At 41.0% G+C, this 17,396-nt stretch overlaps 1 protein-coding gene across 7 annotated transcripts in view; it reads left to right on the top strand.

Moving 5' to 3' along the window:
• Nucleotides 1-17,396, top strand: part of kcnj6 (potassium inwardly rectifying channel subfamily J member 6) — a 72,420-nt gene that overhangs the window by 43,333 nt on the left and 11,691 nt on the right. For all 7 annotated transcript variants that reach the window (XM_064351229.1, XM_064351233.1, XM_064351235.1 and 4 more), the window contains one exon: nt 4,292-5,216. In XM_064351229.1, coding sequence (XP_064207299.1) covers nt 4,292-5,216 — 925 coding nt within the window. The remainder of the gene's footprint in view (nt 1-4,291; nt 5,217-17,396) is intronic.

Raw genomic sequence — 17,396 nt, 5'->3', positions numbered from 1 at the left:
GCTTGTGCATGCAACATCACTTGCTCATTGGGTTACAGACAGTGAAATGAATTTACTGCCATATTTTGTAAATACGGATGTTTAAAAAATATCTAAAGATAGTATATTTCACAGCAGTGTAATGTATTACAATATCTTTAATTATTTGATTATATTATCTAATATAATCATTTTCATTTGGGACTTTTGGTGGCAGAAAACAAATCCTCTTACACATTGTACAAATGCTGCCTCTGATGAAGATGACAAATCTGGGGGATGAGAGAGGGAACAAGTGAAGCAGTAATAATTCAATTACCTGCCCCTTGTCTGTATTGCTGCCAGCGTCCTGTGACACAGGGATTAGTCATAAGAGCAGCTCCCCTACACTGTCTCTGTAGAACCCTGGCTTTGTAGGGGCACTTATCTCACAAGGGCTAAATATAAAACGTGTGGTGACTTGCAAGAGGTTATCCGTTTTCCTTTAGTTACCACACATAATGTGGTTGGCATTATCTTCCCGCTGTGGCAAAGGCCCTGTTTAAGTCCATTTCTTGGGTGTCTTTACTCTCATATTAATGTGTAAAAAGAGCGTCGCTGAGGCTCTGTTTACCTAGCCTTCAAGTGGCTCCGGACTCCTGCCCACACACATAAAAGTATGGTGTGAAAATTCAGGACAGGTATGGAATCTCATTGCTCGATCCTGAGCAACTGACAGGCATAATTGGACGAGGCACGTGGGTATACCAGCACGACAAGCTCGCAGAAACAAGGATCACACAATCCCTGTCAGACCTTTTTCATCCTGTCCCTCTGGGCACCTGCCTAGTATCCAGGTGCAAAAATTAATTTTCAATAAGGCAGTAAAGCATGTGAATATACAAAGAGACCATTTTTTAATTCTCTCTCTATCGTGACTTATCTATAGTGTGTGTGTGTGTGTGTGTGTGTGTGTGCGCTTATGTGTGTCTGTGTCTGTGTGTGTTGTGTATAAAGCCTGTAGTTTCCTATTTGTATGCAGTCAGATGTGAAAAGAATTAAAATCAAAATTAAATATTTCAGATCTGCCAAATATTTAATATAATAGCAGTCAGAAGTATAAAAAAGGGCAATAACTCAATATATGGCATGCAGACATGGTGAAGAGATTTAGTAGTTCTTCGACTGAACATTAGAATGCATCCACCAGTGTGGTTGTTCTGACTTTGATTATGGTATGACTGTTGGTACCAGAAGTGGTGGTTCTAGTGTCTCAGAAACAACAGCTCTCTTGGGATTTTGATGCACTACAGTCTCTAGAACATTGGTAACCAACCCTGTTCCTGGAGATCTACCATTCTGTAGGTTTTCATTTCAACCCTAATTTGAGACACACAACAATTTGGCACACATTGGGATCTTGTTTAATGAGGTGTATTAGGGTTGGAGTGAAAACTTACGAGATGGTAGATCTCCAGGAAAAGGGTTGGTTACCACTGCTCCCGAGGTTACGCAAAATGGTGCAATAAACAAAGATATTTTGTCTGCCTTTTTTTTTTACTTCAGTCTGCTATTATGGTAAATGTTGAGCTCAAGCAAACAATTTCTTTAAATCCTATTTTCACAACTGAACAAAATTGGAAGCTTCAGGCTTTGTCTTAATTAGAAATGGTGCCCATTACTTTTCATGACCATTTGTTCTGAGAAAACAAGTCCTCCAGTGTTCTGATCTGACAAAATCTAAAAGGAGGCTGAGGAAATGTGGTCATGGTTCAAAGTGACTGGCCCTGAGTGCAGAGGAGTCCCCAGGTTGCCCTCACGATGAGCCTGATGACCTCACTTTGACCTGCTCCTCTGCTCGCCAGGTCACAACCCATGCTGCAGGCATGCAAAGGGCGGGGTGACATGCCCCAGTGAACGACAGGGAAACACTGCTCACTTGAAGCTTCATCATCTTTAGAACATGTCAACAAGTAAATCATGAAAAATAAAGCAGAAATCAGTTTTGATTGTTTTCCATTGAAAAAAAAAAAAAAAAAACAGGTAGCGGATTTTTTTCAGCCTGATCTCTTTGTATGGTGCATCTGATTATGCTATTGATTGTGTTGTAATGGATTATCATTACAGGAAGGACATGCACAATACTGCACAATATTTTAGTATTTTGGCTTCTTGGGAACATGGCCACAGCTATGAATTCTTGGGCCCGGGATGGAATCCCCCCCATATATATATTATCAAATTTTAAATAGTTACACCCTGTATCCTGGGCCCCCTGCAGGCACAGGACAAAGTGTCCCAATTAGTCCCTATCTGCGGACACAAATATATTGCACAACAATTAATGGAACATATATAAAAAGATCAGCAAGAATTTGTATATTTCGAAGTATTTAGGTTATCTGCTAAATGAATGTTGATAATATCTTTGTAGTGTTTTATTTCAGTATAAGGGCAGTATGTTCCATTTCGGTGAGGATAGTGAGATACTAGGTCAGATGTACAGGGATAAATTGGCCTGCTGATGCTTTCTGTGAAGTGTTTTGGAGTGCTTGCCATTTTTTAGTCTGCTAAAAATGGCGGTCCTGTCTTTGGAGATGGCAGCCAGTATTTCTCTATTTTATTGTATTGCAAAAAATATGAAAATGGGCACAAACACTTGCTAAAGGCCATCGTATTTACATACATTGTCAATGGAAAATAAACAGAGCATGTTGTACTTAATGTATGTTTGTGTTTATACTCTACTCCCTGTGCCTTTCAAGAACAATTTAACTTCAAAAGTATGTAAATGTATGATTATACATGCACCAATAAATAACACTCACTAACTCACTAAAACTAAACTTAACTATGGTGAAATAAATTAAATGAAATGGCAAGTGTTTCATATTACATAGAAAATAAGTTACAGTTTGCATCTCATTATGTTTCTGATTAGTAAACTCATATTAACAGTCCCAGTGCTACTTGGGAAATGTTTTGAACTAATAAAACACACAAAAAAATGTTACCCCAGTTTCTTTTAGCTATTTCCTCCTAACAGCTTTACAACAATGAAGATTGCTGTCCATGACATTACAATTTAACCCAGAAATGTTGAATAAAGTGCTCTTTAGGCATACAGAAGAAGAGCCTTGTATTTTGACCCTCTTAGTGCTTCATTTCATCAGAGGTTGTAAAAGGTAGAGGGACAGCTGGGTATTTGTTTGAAAATCATAATTCTTTTTTCATCTCCCACTTAGAAACTGTTGTATCCTGATGTACAGTACACACTGTTCTAAGTAAAAAGTATCTGTTGCCAATCTCCATTTTCACATTATGCCGTGTATTTTTTTACATTCTTATTTTCATGCAGATATTGGCAGGAAAAACTGCCACAATGTGAAATGGCCTTACCTCTTTTTCAAGGTACGGATCCAAGATTCAACTTTTTTATTCAAATTTTCTGGCTGTGAAACGAAAAAATCACCACCAGTGTGCTCTAAGGTTGGCTGAATCTAAAAATTGCAATTTAATTGAATTTAGAATGGGCATCGATCAGAGGGAAGGCATCCCTATGGAACACCATTTTAGAAGGGGAAAAGCTTTCTTTCTGCACATAAAACATTTTTGTTTGAATTGACATCTAAACAGTTATAATGTAGTTTAAGCTTTCGTGGGTCTGGTTTGGGATGAGTGGATCACATAGGAGGTACACCGGGTGACAGTTTGAGACTGTTTCAGATTCTATTCCTCAAAACCATATACAAAAATACTGGAAAGTGGAGTATGTCATTAGTCAACAAACACCAGGAGTGCATAAGAGAAAGGCACAAGTCACCATTATATCAGCACAGGCTGAAATAAGCCGGTTTCCCTGGATTATCACTGCAGTAGCATCACCTATTTACTTAACAGGTTCCTAGTCGTTGTCAGGGAGAGATATGCCACTCATCCAATCTGTGCCAGCCCTTCTATTCAACAATGTGTGAAAAACAGCTGCTAGTATTGCAGGCTATTATTATTATTATTATTATCAAAGTATGTAGACCTTCTTCAGAACCTTCTGGATGGACAAGAGAGGCTTAGCAGTTAGAGTAGGGTATTCTAAAATTATCTTGACAAATGCAAATGCAAAATTGAGATTACCATGAAAGTTTTATTTCATTAGACATTTAAATGGCTGGATTCTAAATGTTGTTGTATCTGCCTCACTTGTATGCCAGCTCATACAATAAAACCCCTTAACAATGTATGCAGGGGTTGGACATTACACTGCCATTTGACTGTAGTGACTACAGAACCAATTTGTCCTTGACCTAAACAACTTCCTCTATCATCTCTTTCTCAGGCTCAGATTTGTCTAGAAGCCCCAATGGAGCAGGATGTGGAGAGCCCAGTAACCATCAGACAGCCCAAGCTGCCCAAACAGGCCAGAGAGGATCTTCCCAAGCAGCTGGTTGACAAGGAAAGAGCCAAAAGGAAGATCCAGAGATACGTCCGGAAGGACGGAAAATGCAACGTTCACCACGGCAACGTGCGAGAAACCTACCGCTACCTGACAGACATCTTCACCACACTGGTGGACCTCAAGTGGAGGTTTAACCTCTTCATCTTCGTCCTGGTTTACACGGTAACATGGTTGTTCTTCGGGTTCATGTGGTGGCTGATAGCCTACATCCGAGGTGACCTGGACCACATAGGAGACAACCAGTGGATTCCATGTGTCAATAACCTCAATGGGTTCGTCTCCGCTTTCCTGTTCTCCATAGAGACCGAGACGACCATTGGGTATGGCTACAGGGTGATCACAGACCAGTGTCCCGAGGGCATTGTTCTCCTCCTGGTGCAGTCAGTGCTGGGATCCATCGTCAACGCCTTCATGGTGGGCTGCATGTTCGTGAAGATATCGCAGCCTAAGAAGCGGGCAGAGACCCTGGTGTTCTCCACCAATGCGGTAATCTCCATGCGCGACGGCCGGCTATGCCTGATGTTCAGGGTGGGGGACCTGCGGAACTCGCACATCGTGGAGGCCTCCATCCGGGCCAAGTTGATCAAGTCCAAGCAGACCAAAGAGGGGGAGTTCATCCCCCTCAACCAGACTGACATAAATGTGGGCTACGACACCGGTGATGACCGGCTCTTCCTGGTGTCCCCGCTCATTATTTGCCATGAGATCAACCAGCACAGCCCATTCTGGGAGATCTCCAAGGCCCACTTGGCCAAAGAGGAACTAGAGATTGTGGTCATTCTGGAGGGCATGGTGGAAGCCACAGGTAAGATGCCATGTCCGGTATTCAGGTAACACTTTTTGTGAAGGGTCTCGCATAAAATTATGTAAAGCCTTTGCAAACATTCATAAATACATCAGCATACATGCTATGCCATGATCCCTAACATACATTATATAGACATATAAAAATCCACGCATGGATCATTTGGCCTTTCAAAATCAGCAGATTTTGTATATGATGATGCCCTGGTATCCACACCGTACAAGTCTACATCAGTTTGCATGACATCTTTTGGCCGTTTGTAGAAAGTGTCACTGATCATTTATCATATATATTCTTGTATGGGGTGCTTAGAAAAATGATGTGAATTAAAATTATGACTAAAATTACTGTGAATGAAACTAAAAATCAGTGATGCGCAGTCTGGGGAAACGATGAAAGGATTTATGTTTGTTAGTTCAGATTGTACGAGCCTAAGTCAGCCAGGGATGTTCATAATCAAGGCTATGTTGGCACACAGAGGGCTGTCTAGAGGTCACCAGCCTTCATGATGCCTTTATTGTTTGGAAATGCAAACAGGATGAAATTTCATTATCAAAGGAAAGGGAAAGGCGCTCCCCTGGCATTCAACCGTATGTGTCATTGTAAATAAAAACCAGACACCTGCATCTGATCGGAGAGTCAGTGAGAATCTTGGTCTGAAATGGAACAGGTGGAACAAAATCCTGGATCAGGGGGGTCAGTCCAGCATGTATTTCAGGTTACGGATTTCTCTGATGCACTGTCACCCTCACCGTGGCTCTGTCTCCTTAGGGAAGGCAGCTGTTTGCTGCCTTCAAAGGCAGTGTTGTCAGAGGTGCCTGAATACAAACCAGAATTGAGACAGGCTTCCAAGGCAACACATACGTCATGAGCTTGAAAGTTTTTCGTTGTTCACACACAAGTCCAGCCTATTATTTACATCCATCATGTGACCCTCTCAAATGTTATCCTCAGCCTCCTTGTTCACAGCATTTGGGCGTTAGACCTAAGTCAGCTATACTACCAAGTTATAAAAACAATTAATGGGAAGAAAATGGTGCAAGAAACGTATGACCAGTATCTACTAAAGTCAAATACACGCTGAACAACCTCTCATTTAGCTTCCAAATTTTAACTGACAAAATGCAAAATAACATTAACAGACAAATTTGCCCTGCTGGCTGTCTTCCATTTTGACAGGTAGTTTCTGAGATGTTTGTGCAAAATTATGGGATATTTTACCCAGAGAATGATACATTAGATGCTACCTTCAGAATCATCATGAATAAAGGCTCATTGGCTGGTATCATGGTATCCTAACTTTAAAATGAGGCATGACTTAATAGCTTCCTGCCTTTGAACACTGCCTGTAGAGGCAATATTATTTTTATTTGAATGAGACAGAGCCTGTGTTCACGTGTGTCTCAATATCTCTTGTATGTATCCAGTTTTGCTCCTTTTTAGCAGTGTGCATGTAATTTACTAAGGAGTACAAAATAATCTTAGACTATTCATCATAAATTATATATTTTGGACTGCAATTGAGGCATGGTAAGTTCTCCATCAACCATAAACATGATCTCTCTCTCTCTCTCACACACACACACACACACACACACACAAAGATCTGCATGTAATTGTCTGTAGTGCTAAAGGTGTCTGTCAGTTGATGTTTATCCCATGCAATTCTTTGAAGTTCTCTGTGACAATGGGTAATTGAAATCGAGCGCTCTGCGTACTTCAGTTTTGTAGCGTAATTGCTTTCAGGTACAAGATTACTTTTTTATGAGGTAACCAGCAGAGAGTTATGCTGCGATGTAGCGTGGAATACAAATGATCTATCATTAAAGATGAAGACAAGGTTTGTTTACCAAGAGAACAGACTCCCTGCGACCTGTGCACCCAAGCGTCACTAGTCTCAAAGTGCAAAAGACTCTGTGTCAGAATACAATGGTACTCGCACCTTCTTTTTTTTCCTGTAAAAGGAGGAAAAACAAGGGGAAGTGCACAGTGATATGGCCTGTATTGCCTTTTCAGAAGCAAGTAAATAATGAGTAAATGGGCCCAGGGGTGGAAGAGTCAGTTGGCTGGTCATAGTGCCTGGTGGTGGGCTCTGACTTTCACGTGAAGCTACTGAAGTAACAGTAATGCGAGTGAGTCACTTTACATCAAGAGCAGAGGGCTTTCTACAGCTCCCTCCCTGCTGAAGCACTAGGTCATTTATGTGATTTAGAAATTTAATTCAGGGAGCTGTTTTTATTATTATTGAACCCTATTAGTTTTTTTTCCATTTTTAAAAATTATTATTCTTCCCTAAAATGCAATGGGCAGCAAAAAAACATAAATTGTAAAGCTATGAAACATGGCAGGTGAACTATATGACCAAAAGTATATGGACATTGGTCTGGGGCTGTTTTTCATGGTTTGGGCTAATTCCCTTAGTTCCAGTGAAGGCAAATCTTAATGCAATGGCATTCTAGACGATTCTGTGCTTCCAACTTTGTGGCAACAGTTTGGGGAAGGCTGTTTCCTGTTTCAGCATGACAATGCTCCCAGGCATCCAGCAAGGTCCATATAGAAATGGTTTTGTCGAGATTGGTGTGGAAGAACTTGACTGGCCTGCACAGAGCCCTGAACTCAACCCCTTTGGGTTGAATTGGAAAGTCAACTGTGAGCCAGGCCTAATCGTCCAATCAGTGCCCAACCTCACTAATGTTCTTCTGGCTGAATGGAAGCAAATCCCTGTAGCAATGCTCCACCATCTAGTATAAAGCCTTCACAGAAGAGTGGAGGTTGTTATAGCAGCAAAGGGTGGACCAACTCCATATTAATGGCCCTAATTTTCGACCGTGTGGTCGAGAATCTAATGATGAAGTCGTATCTGAAGAAATATGGCCGGCATCAGCCAATTCCTTGTCAGTGTCATGTGACAGGCTTAGGAATGGCTGATCATCATGGAACTTGTATGTACTGAATGTTGACCTCAATGCTAGGGAAACCATGTCAAATATTGGGACAGAGACTGAATTTTTTTTTATTTCTCCAATATGTGTCATTACTGCTTAAAAATTAATAATTACCGCATGCTGCTTTGACCCTGTTAATTACCGCTTGCGGTTATATTTATTATTATTATTATTAGTAGTAGTAGTAGTAGTAGTAGTAGTAGTACTAATAGTAGTAGTGTTATTGTTATTTCCCATTAGGTGAACTGGTGATAGAGATCCAGAATGGTTTAAGAGAGTGTGTACTGTTATATCGGAATATACCATATACTGGATGGCATCAGCGCCTTTTTGCGAAAGGATGAATTATTTGTAGCACATTATAACACAGTGCGTGTAGTGTGGTTGTCTACCATGTACACTATTTTCCCAAGATGCTCGGGGGTTGGGTCTACAGGCTTGTATTTTTTATTACACCGGGTGCTGAGAGCATGCCTACTCTCTAGATGCTTCCTGCTTCAGGCACATAGTAGTACTTGTTGTGAGCAATAAAGAAACAACCCAGTAAAAGGAAAACAGTATCAGTGGCTTGTGTGAGAGGATGTCGGTTTATTTTATGTTAAAACCATAAGAAAATGTTTATGTTAATGCAAAGAGATTCAGTGGTGAAGGGGATCTTGGTGAATTGTTGTGTCTGGGTGACTCCTTCAGCCATGTTCTGTAGCTCAGAGCAGCGAATCATTTTCCACCCACCTCCCTGTAGTTATTCCATTCTACTCTTTTGTGCCCAATATCAGCTGATGCATGCAAATTAGTCAAATGAGCTTAAAGCTGTAATCCTTCATTTTTTGTTTGATACCTTTTTATTCTGGCATTTTTTGTAGCAATATCCATTCCATGTATTAGAGATCTATCATTTTCGGTGTTTTGGTGCTGTTGAGTGCAACAATTCCAGCAAGTATTCAAAATGTGATGATGCACACACAGAAACATGAATGTCAAATGCAGAAGAGTAAGCTTTGGTTATGTAGCTGTTTAGGCCATTATAGCAAAGACGCAATGTAATTCAAACTGTTTTAGGTAAAAGATGCTTGATAATATATTGTGCCAATCAAGATATTGGCTTATATCTTCTTTGTGTTGTAGATTAAACAATACTGAAAATGCTTATCTGCTTACATCGTACTTACAGTCTGACACAGGGTCCGCTGCATTGGCACACCGGCATAAGCCTGTGGTCCTCTAGGCAGGTGGAGTTTGCACACCATATATACTGTACTATACCGTATATACGCCGTCTCTACGGCAGGTGAAGAGTGCCAGTCATAGATTCCCTGATTCTCGTCATTGTCAGTGTAAAAATTACAATGGGATTAATATGGGACTCACATAAATGACTGGTGGCAATGTGGCTGCAATGGCAGGGGAGGAACACCCATTAAATTTTACCGTCTGATATATACGTTGTCGCCAAGTGCGTCACCTATCATACGTCTCATTAATACCCTAACCCTAAAGTGATTAGTTCCCATCCCTATCAGACTACTTTCCAGAGTGATAACGTCGGTAATTCGCTCCCTCGTTCCCCCGCTATTTAGACATAATGATCCTCCCTCGCCACTCATCGTCGTTTCCAGTCAGGAGGTGCCCCAGATATCTGAAAAGGAGTCCACCCATTGTTACCCCGGGGACCAGGGATTGACTTTACCCCTGTAGCTCACAAACTTACCAGAGGTACTGCACTTTAGTGAGCCAAATTTCCCCATTGAAGTCCATTAAAAACTATGAATTTACCATGGCCAAATTATACTAATTTGGACAGTACTTTTAAATTCTAAAATGTCTTCTCACTGAACTAATTACTCTTCAGGGACCTTTCTTTCTGAGCCCCACAGAAGATATAAGATTTTTTTCATTCCCGTTCATCCCTTCATGTTTAGGTACCCAGTGTGCATGCACATTTGGTGCTAACAGCCCCGTAGTCAAACATGGCAGCCTCCATGAACTGGCTTCATGCACCAATGAGCAGCTCCCATAATAATCCATGGAGCCAGTAAGTGGAAGCTGTCTCCGGTTCTTACATTTTTCGATGTTTTACCTAAGGTCAGCTCCCTTATTTGCTGCAGTTAAAATTAACAGTAAAATTTATCAAATGTAACCACATCTGTTAACAGTTGTCTTTTAAATTAGGTTTGATATGTTGCTCGACATTATTGTGCCAGATGACATTGCTGACAGTCTTTAGGCAGTCTTCTTTCACCAAAATACATTACCACTGGATTATCTTAAGAAAATGAACCCTGTATGCACTCTTAGTGCTACACCCTCAAACAAACCATGCTGCTTTGTTTGGGGGTGTAGCGTCATTTTGAGTGTAAATCTGGGGTTTTCAGTATGAAAACAAACTGCTGTGACCACCACTTACCACAGATGTTCCCAAATCCACCAAAACTGAAAATTAAGGATTGACACTTTAAATGCCAAGGAGTCTGCTGGATTTGGGAAGTGTGCATTCCTCCTTTTATGCTTTTCTCCTTTTAGTTTGTACTTTTCAATTTGACTCAGCCAAGGTTGGTGTAAAACATATCAGCACTTTGTAGATAAAAAGTCAATAAAGTACTAATGCAATTGTATTTGGTGTAAAATGTGTATTATCTATACTGAACATGTGTCATTTAGTTCCCACGGGTGTGGTGACAATAGAAATCTCAGGAAATTATGATAGGGTATCGTTTAAAAATGAAAAAGGAAATTGCTTGATCAATCTTTTTTTCTCAGAAGCTGGCCGTTGATAATCACTAGCAAGTGTACCCTTTTTGTCTGACAGCACTGAGCTTGCACCTGGAAATATTTAAGACTTAGCCACTGTTCAAAACCTTTTCTCAATTGCTAAGTCACCTTATACAGTTGGAATGACTCAATAAGCTGTCTACTATCTTCCCCTAAGAGGGATGACTGGTGCATTTAAAATAAAATAGCCACAGCTGCTCATAATATATATTTTCATTAGTAATATTGAGATGCTCAGAATTAAGATCCCATCACCACTGATACAGCTGGCAGAAAAGACTGTTCGTGTTCAATATCTTTTATTCAGCAAAATAATTGGTTTGTCTATTTCAGAACTTGGATTGGACAACCTGCTAAGCATGCTCATTATAGCACTTTTTATGCCAGGCCTGCTGTTACAATGCACAGATATTGTTCATAATGAATGCATTCTTAATTAATGCAAGTGCCTATAAAATAGCAGGACATATTTCATCCTGGACATGAACTCCAGAGATATAAATAGCTTTACTGTAAAGGTGAGAAAGGAATTACAATCCATGTGAATCACTGGCACTCAAAAGCCTTGTCTGGTGGGTAGCAAGCAGTGCTGTAGAAATAGGAATTGTTTTACAGGGAAAAGTAAGGAAATTAATTTTTATGCAAGATATAAAAAGATATGAATATAGAGAGCCACAGATGCATGCAATAGAACTTGTGAAGGTACCCTAAGACGTTGGAGGCCCTATGGTTTTGGTTCTGGAGAAGGGGTTCAAAATAGAATGAAATGTGGGCTACTGCAGGGCTTGTCCTGCTAAGATGCTGGGATCCAGTGTAGTGGGACTAAGGCGGCACATAATTGGCCTTTATGTCTCTTGGGAGTCGTGGGTGATATGATTGTACTAACTTACCACACAAGAGCCAATCCTCAGGGTTCCTGGTCAGTCAGCATAAAAGGTAGGCAAAAAGATTAGGGTGGAGCTGTGAGGCCTTTGCGGTGCTAGGCCTCTTTTGCTCCAGTCTTCCAAGACAGAACCAGACAAGCTGGCTTAAGACTAGACACATGACCTGTTAGCTCTCAGTGGATTACTCTACGGGCATCTTTAACTGGCCAGTTCTGGCAGAATTACATTAACATCTATCCAGATCCCACCATGATCCATGGTTCTGAAATGACTACAAGTTCAAAGACGTCAAATAGTATAGGAAAAATTATGTTAACTCTTTTGGCATGCATCTTTAATAGGGACTAAAAATATAGCAAGCTTGTAACTGTTATAATGATTGCAGTATCACTGAGTGCGTAATGCCAGTGATGCATCATGGGATCAAAACTGCCAGACACATGTTCTAAAATAAAGTAAAGCTCAGAATAGAACAGCAGTTTAAACAGAACAAGGAACAATATTCTAAATAAAGCTCTGAATAATTGATAACCTGCACACATGATGTACTATTCTAGAAATCATTTATATGGAAATGCTAAAAAGGACAGTTGTACATTGTATGTTGGGTTTCTGTCATCTTGGCAGTAGTATGAAAACAGGAACCCTTCTGACTCAAGTTCCTGATTCAAGTTCAAGTCCCAGCCAGCTGGACCCTCTCTGTGCAGTGTTTGCTTGTTCTCCCAGTGTTCATGTGGGTTTCCTCTGGGTATTCTGACTGTCTCACACAGTCCAAAGGCATGCAGACTCCAGGTCTCACTTGAAAAAGAGATGCCAGAATCAATGTAACTCCCCAGGTTAAATTAAGGATCATTTTTTAGTTTTGATTAAATTAAATACATTTTTTAAATCCCACTTGCTCCTCTCTAGAACTCCACTGTCACAAAGTAACAGATTAAATTGTCTTTTTTTCAGTCTGATAAATTCCTAACAAGTTGTTCTAAATTGTTGGAAGCCATTGTGAAGTATTTCTTCTGTGACTGTTTTGGCCATTGAATGATGGATGTCACATTTTCTTATGCTGTCAATCTGTTTGTGTCACTTCCCATGAGACCGTAGCTGTTGTGTGAGACATTAATAATTAAACAATCCCCGGGGAGATATGCCCGCACCATTGCTCCTTAGTAAATCTCCTAATGCACTGTTGCATTAGGTTGTGTGGCGTCATTATAACGTGGTGGTAAAAACCTTCTGAGAGAGAGATTGTGTGTGTGTGTGTGTCAGCTTGTGCAAATCCATGTGATGGTACACATGCATATGAGTGTGGCCCTGTGTGTGTGTCTGTGTGTACATATAAGCTTTTGTGTGTGTGTATGTGTGTGTGTGTGTAATTGGTGGCAGTGGGGCAAATGAGATTCGAAAGCTTAATTACAGTCTTTTTATTATGTCTTCATTAATTCATATCCTCCCACATTATCTCCGACAACATCCAGAGGGAGTGGAAGAAAACACCTACTGACTGATGAACTTGTCCCCCCTCCACTGTGTCGCCGCTCTCTCAGTAAGCACATATCCACCTCCCATGTCTCTATCATCATCAGTCAGGAGAAAAATCAAATATAGCACAACCCAATGACTGTGGGTGTGAGAGGGCAGGGAATGGTTGTGTGAGTGAAAGAGGAAGCTGGTTAGAATATTTTACTGACTTTTTCACTGACATTGTAACAATCGAAATGCTAAAAATAATCTCAGAGAGCAAAGGTGTAAAATGTATCATTTTTATTACAGAAAAAATGTAATGAAAAAAGAACATGCATGTATTCCAAATAAATAATGTAGGTCCAAGACGGAGGTAGCTCATGAAAAATGGGAAAAATGTCTGAGATTACTGCTCCTAAAAAAAAACAGAAACCTCATATCCCCCCAAAAAATCAACAATTTTGAACCACACTGGGTTGGCATCAGGTTAACAGTACCTGTATAAACAGACTCGTGGGTCACTTGGTGTGATGACATCTGGCAGACTAAAGAGTGCCTTTTACAAAGTATCCACCCCAGTGTATCAAAAGCACATAATTCGAATGAGGATGTTCTTCTGGACCTACTTCCTTGTGTTCCTTTCAGGATTTTTGCATGCTGGACAGTAACCTGCAAGCAGGGGAGGCAGCAAAACCAGCAGCAAGCCGTGCACTGCTGACTGCCCTGCAGTGGGCTCTGACAGGGCTATGTGGGGTCAATTCAGGGCCACAGATGGGGGGGAACAACACTTTCTAAAGGGAGTCCAGGATACGGGGTGTACCTATTTTAAATTAAAATGTGATGCAAAATATTTTTTGGGGTGGGGCCTCCCCATATATTTTGTCCAGGGCCTGAGAATTCATAGTCTTACTCTGTTCGGGCAAAGTGTAGCACAGTGGGTAAGGAACTGGACTTGTAACCAAAAGGTTGCAGGTTCGATTCCCGGGTAGGACACTGCCGTTGTACCCTTGAGCAAGGTACTTAACCAAAATTGCTTCAGTATATATCCAGCTGTATAAATGGATACAATGTAAAATGCTATGTAAAAGTTGTGTAAGTCGCTCTGGGTAAGAGCGTCTGCTAAATGCCTGTAATGTAATGTAATGTAATGTTCTGATGTATGGTTTCAGTTTGAGAGACATGCAACGATTCAAGGTCAAGACCAAAAAAAAAAAAAAAACAACGGAATCTTTAGCGGCTGAATTTCACTTTGTGTCTTGCCAGTGATTTCAGGAAAGGAAGAAAAAAAGCCATTCTCTCTAGGCCAGTGTACCCTCGTTGGCAGTGGTTTAAGGTGTTGCCATGGCGACAGTAGCTGCTGCGTGAGCACAGGCAGGGATTCATCTCTGTTAGAACCAAAATGAGCAGGCAGGAAAGCCCACTGTCATTATGTAAGTGGTATTATCTAAAAGGCAGGGCTCACCAGCCAGTGGGTATCATTTTATTATTAGCCCTCCTGCACCAGCGAGTCTGAGAGTAGGCGCGACTATTGCACAGTGGGCTTCGTTTTTTAAACAAGCATTTAAGCAAGCACTTTACAGGTGCATTCTCTGCCGATAATCCACGGATATCTGCTCTTGCACGTGAGCTCTGCTCTTGTGAATGCGTGTGGCAGCTTCAGGACTATCACTGCTCGATACATGTTGCAGTAATCCAGGTAAAGTGCTCTGTCTTGCTAGATGTTTTGACTTCGGTGATCAGGAAAAAGAAACAGTTTTCCCTGCTGGATCTCATTTGGATTCTGTTTGTTGGTGTGTATGCTATTGGGTAATGTGGGGGCTACTTGGATTATTGAAGAATTTTACATATCTCTAATATGAAGATGGGGTGAGCTGAGATTTTATTGCCAAGTGGACACATTACGTAATCATATGTCATAAAACCACCAAGCAGTTCACACACTCACCTCACATCCCCAGGAGACACATCTGGTCCTCCATAAAATGAAATTCCCAGGAATGACAAGAAAGGATCAATCTGCTCCGGGCCTAAAGGGTAAAAATGCAGGATTGCTAATGGAATTTCTCAAGTCCGCCTTTATCAACCAGACCGAAACGACAATTACGCAGCTGTCCTCCCCCCTGTCTTCGTGTATCACCTTGTCCGTGTAGATGGTGAGTGGTGGAATCAGAAGAAAGCTCCAGGGATAGCATGTTCCGCCTTTCTGTCTTATTTGATAATGACTGTTTGCGCGCACCTGCTTGTGAGGGCTGTGTAATTGTCACATTGCTGTTTCTGATTAGCACCGTGTGAGAGATGCGCAGGCAGGTGGGAGCCAGGCACACAGGCTGGGACCGAGGGCAGGGAGGAGCGGCGTGCCGCAGAGTTTTGAAGATTTAGGGGAAGTCAGACGCAGAGACGAGTACGAGTTAAAGAGCTCGAGGCCCAGGGGCTGCCTCGCAAGAGGAATACATCACATACGCTATGAGAGAGATGCTTGCCTGGGGGTCCACAGGAAGGAACTGCATTGCTAAATCACAGAACAGACCAGCCTACTGCACAATAAATAAATTCATTTTAAAAACATTTAATAAATAAATGCATACTTGATTACACATATTGTACTTGACAGGCAGCAAAGAGCAGGACACATCACATCCGTTCAGCATCACTGTCAATCTCCTGGATTCACCAGTCAAGTTATTGTTTCGCCTTGTCATCCAAACAAAGCTGCTTTCCAAACCCCTCCATCTCCTAGATCAGAGGTTGTCATTGGCCTGTAGTCAATGGTATGAGTTAGGGGAAAAGGACGGATAGCCATGTATCATATGTCGTCTCATGTCACTCAACTGAAGGCTTCAGTCCAACAGGAAAAAGATATAATTCTTCTGCTAGCCTGTAAACTATAAGAAAAGTGTATGGGCTATTCTATAGGCTATTTTACTGTACAGGCTAGTAGGAAAGTCCTGATGGTTGTTCTAGTGACCATCCTGCATACCAGTGGCAACATTTTATTGGCCAAGCTAACAACCAATGGGCACAAGGCATTTTGATGCTCAGGGCACACGTATGGGTCTAAGCAGTCATTCCTGCTGTGGTCCTGGTTTGACATGATAGAGTTATGGGGAAGTTTGATCAGAGCCTGCTGGAGGCTGATAACAGATGCAACATAAACGCCAAGCTCAAAGACATATGGTCTCACAGTTTTACCTCTGCAGCAGTTTTCAGCAGAGAGAGAGAGAGAGAGAAACTGAGACCTGAATAGAATGTTGCATGGGTCCATAAGGAGAAATCACTTCCTCAAACTTGAAAAAAAAAAAGTGAAAATGGAAGAAAACCCGCACAGAGCCACAAATCATCTCTTAGTCTGTTTCTCCCACTACAGAGGAATGTGGAATATATCTACAGTATGTACACTGGAAACATTGCAGTTTAATGTATTGTTGTGTTTTGACACACACTGAAAATTAATCATTCAACCCCCCCTTCAAATCCAGCTTATGTGGTAATTGCAAACCTGCCAAGATATTGAGACATAATAAACTAGTTCAATGCTTCATAATTGGAATATTGACTGAGAAGCTGTACACACAATCAATTTTTTGTCCCCAGTGTTCCAATATAAAAAAATAGAAAAAGAGGAAACTTAAGTTTCTCTCTCCATTGATTTCAGTGCAGCTGCACTGTAACATGCAGTGTAAGTTTGTAAGTCTCGCAGTTCTGTTGCACATACTCTCCTGCTGATCTGTCAATACTGGTGTTATTCTGTTATATTCACATAGGTATCACTTAGAGAGTGTGATAGAGAGGTGAGAGATTGAGATTGTGTGTTAGAAAAAGATAGCGTATATGTGTATGTGAGAGAGAAAGAGAGATATAGGGAGTTTATTTCCATTGCTATTATTTGATGTTTCATTTCTTCAGCATCATCATCATTTTGTTTATTCCCTTTATTTAAATGTATTTGTTTCAGTGAAACTGTCGGGAATTTGTCTTGTTTCATTATTGTGTTTTGGCTGTGTATTGTGTTTTTGCAGTCATGCTTTTAAATTATTGAATTGTAATTGAATTGAATTGTGTGTGAGTGTTTGAACAAGATGGCGAGAGTATGTGTGTGTATGAGAGAGAGAGAGAGAGAGGGAGAG

Source organism: Anguilla rostrata, chromosome 9 (assembly GCF_018555375.3).
Source record: "Anguilla rostrata isolate EN2019 chromosome 9, ASM1855537v3, whole genome shotgun sequence".
NCBI classification, from domain to species: Eukaryota; Metazoa; Chordata; class Actinopteri; order Anguilliformes; family Anguillidae; genus Anguilla; species Anguilla rostrata.
Note: the sequence above shows the minus strand (reverse complement) of the source record. Positions and strands in the feature narration are given on the sequence as shown.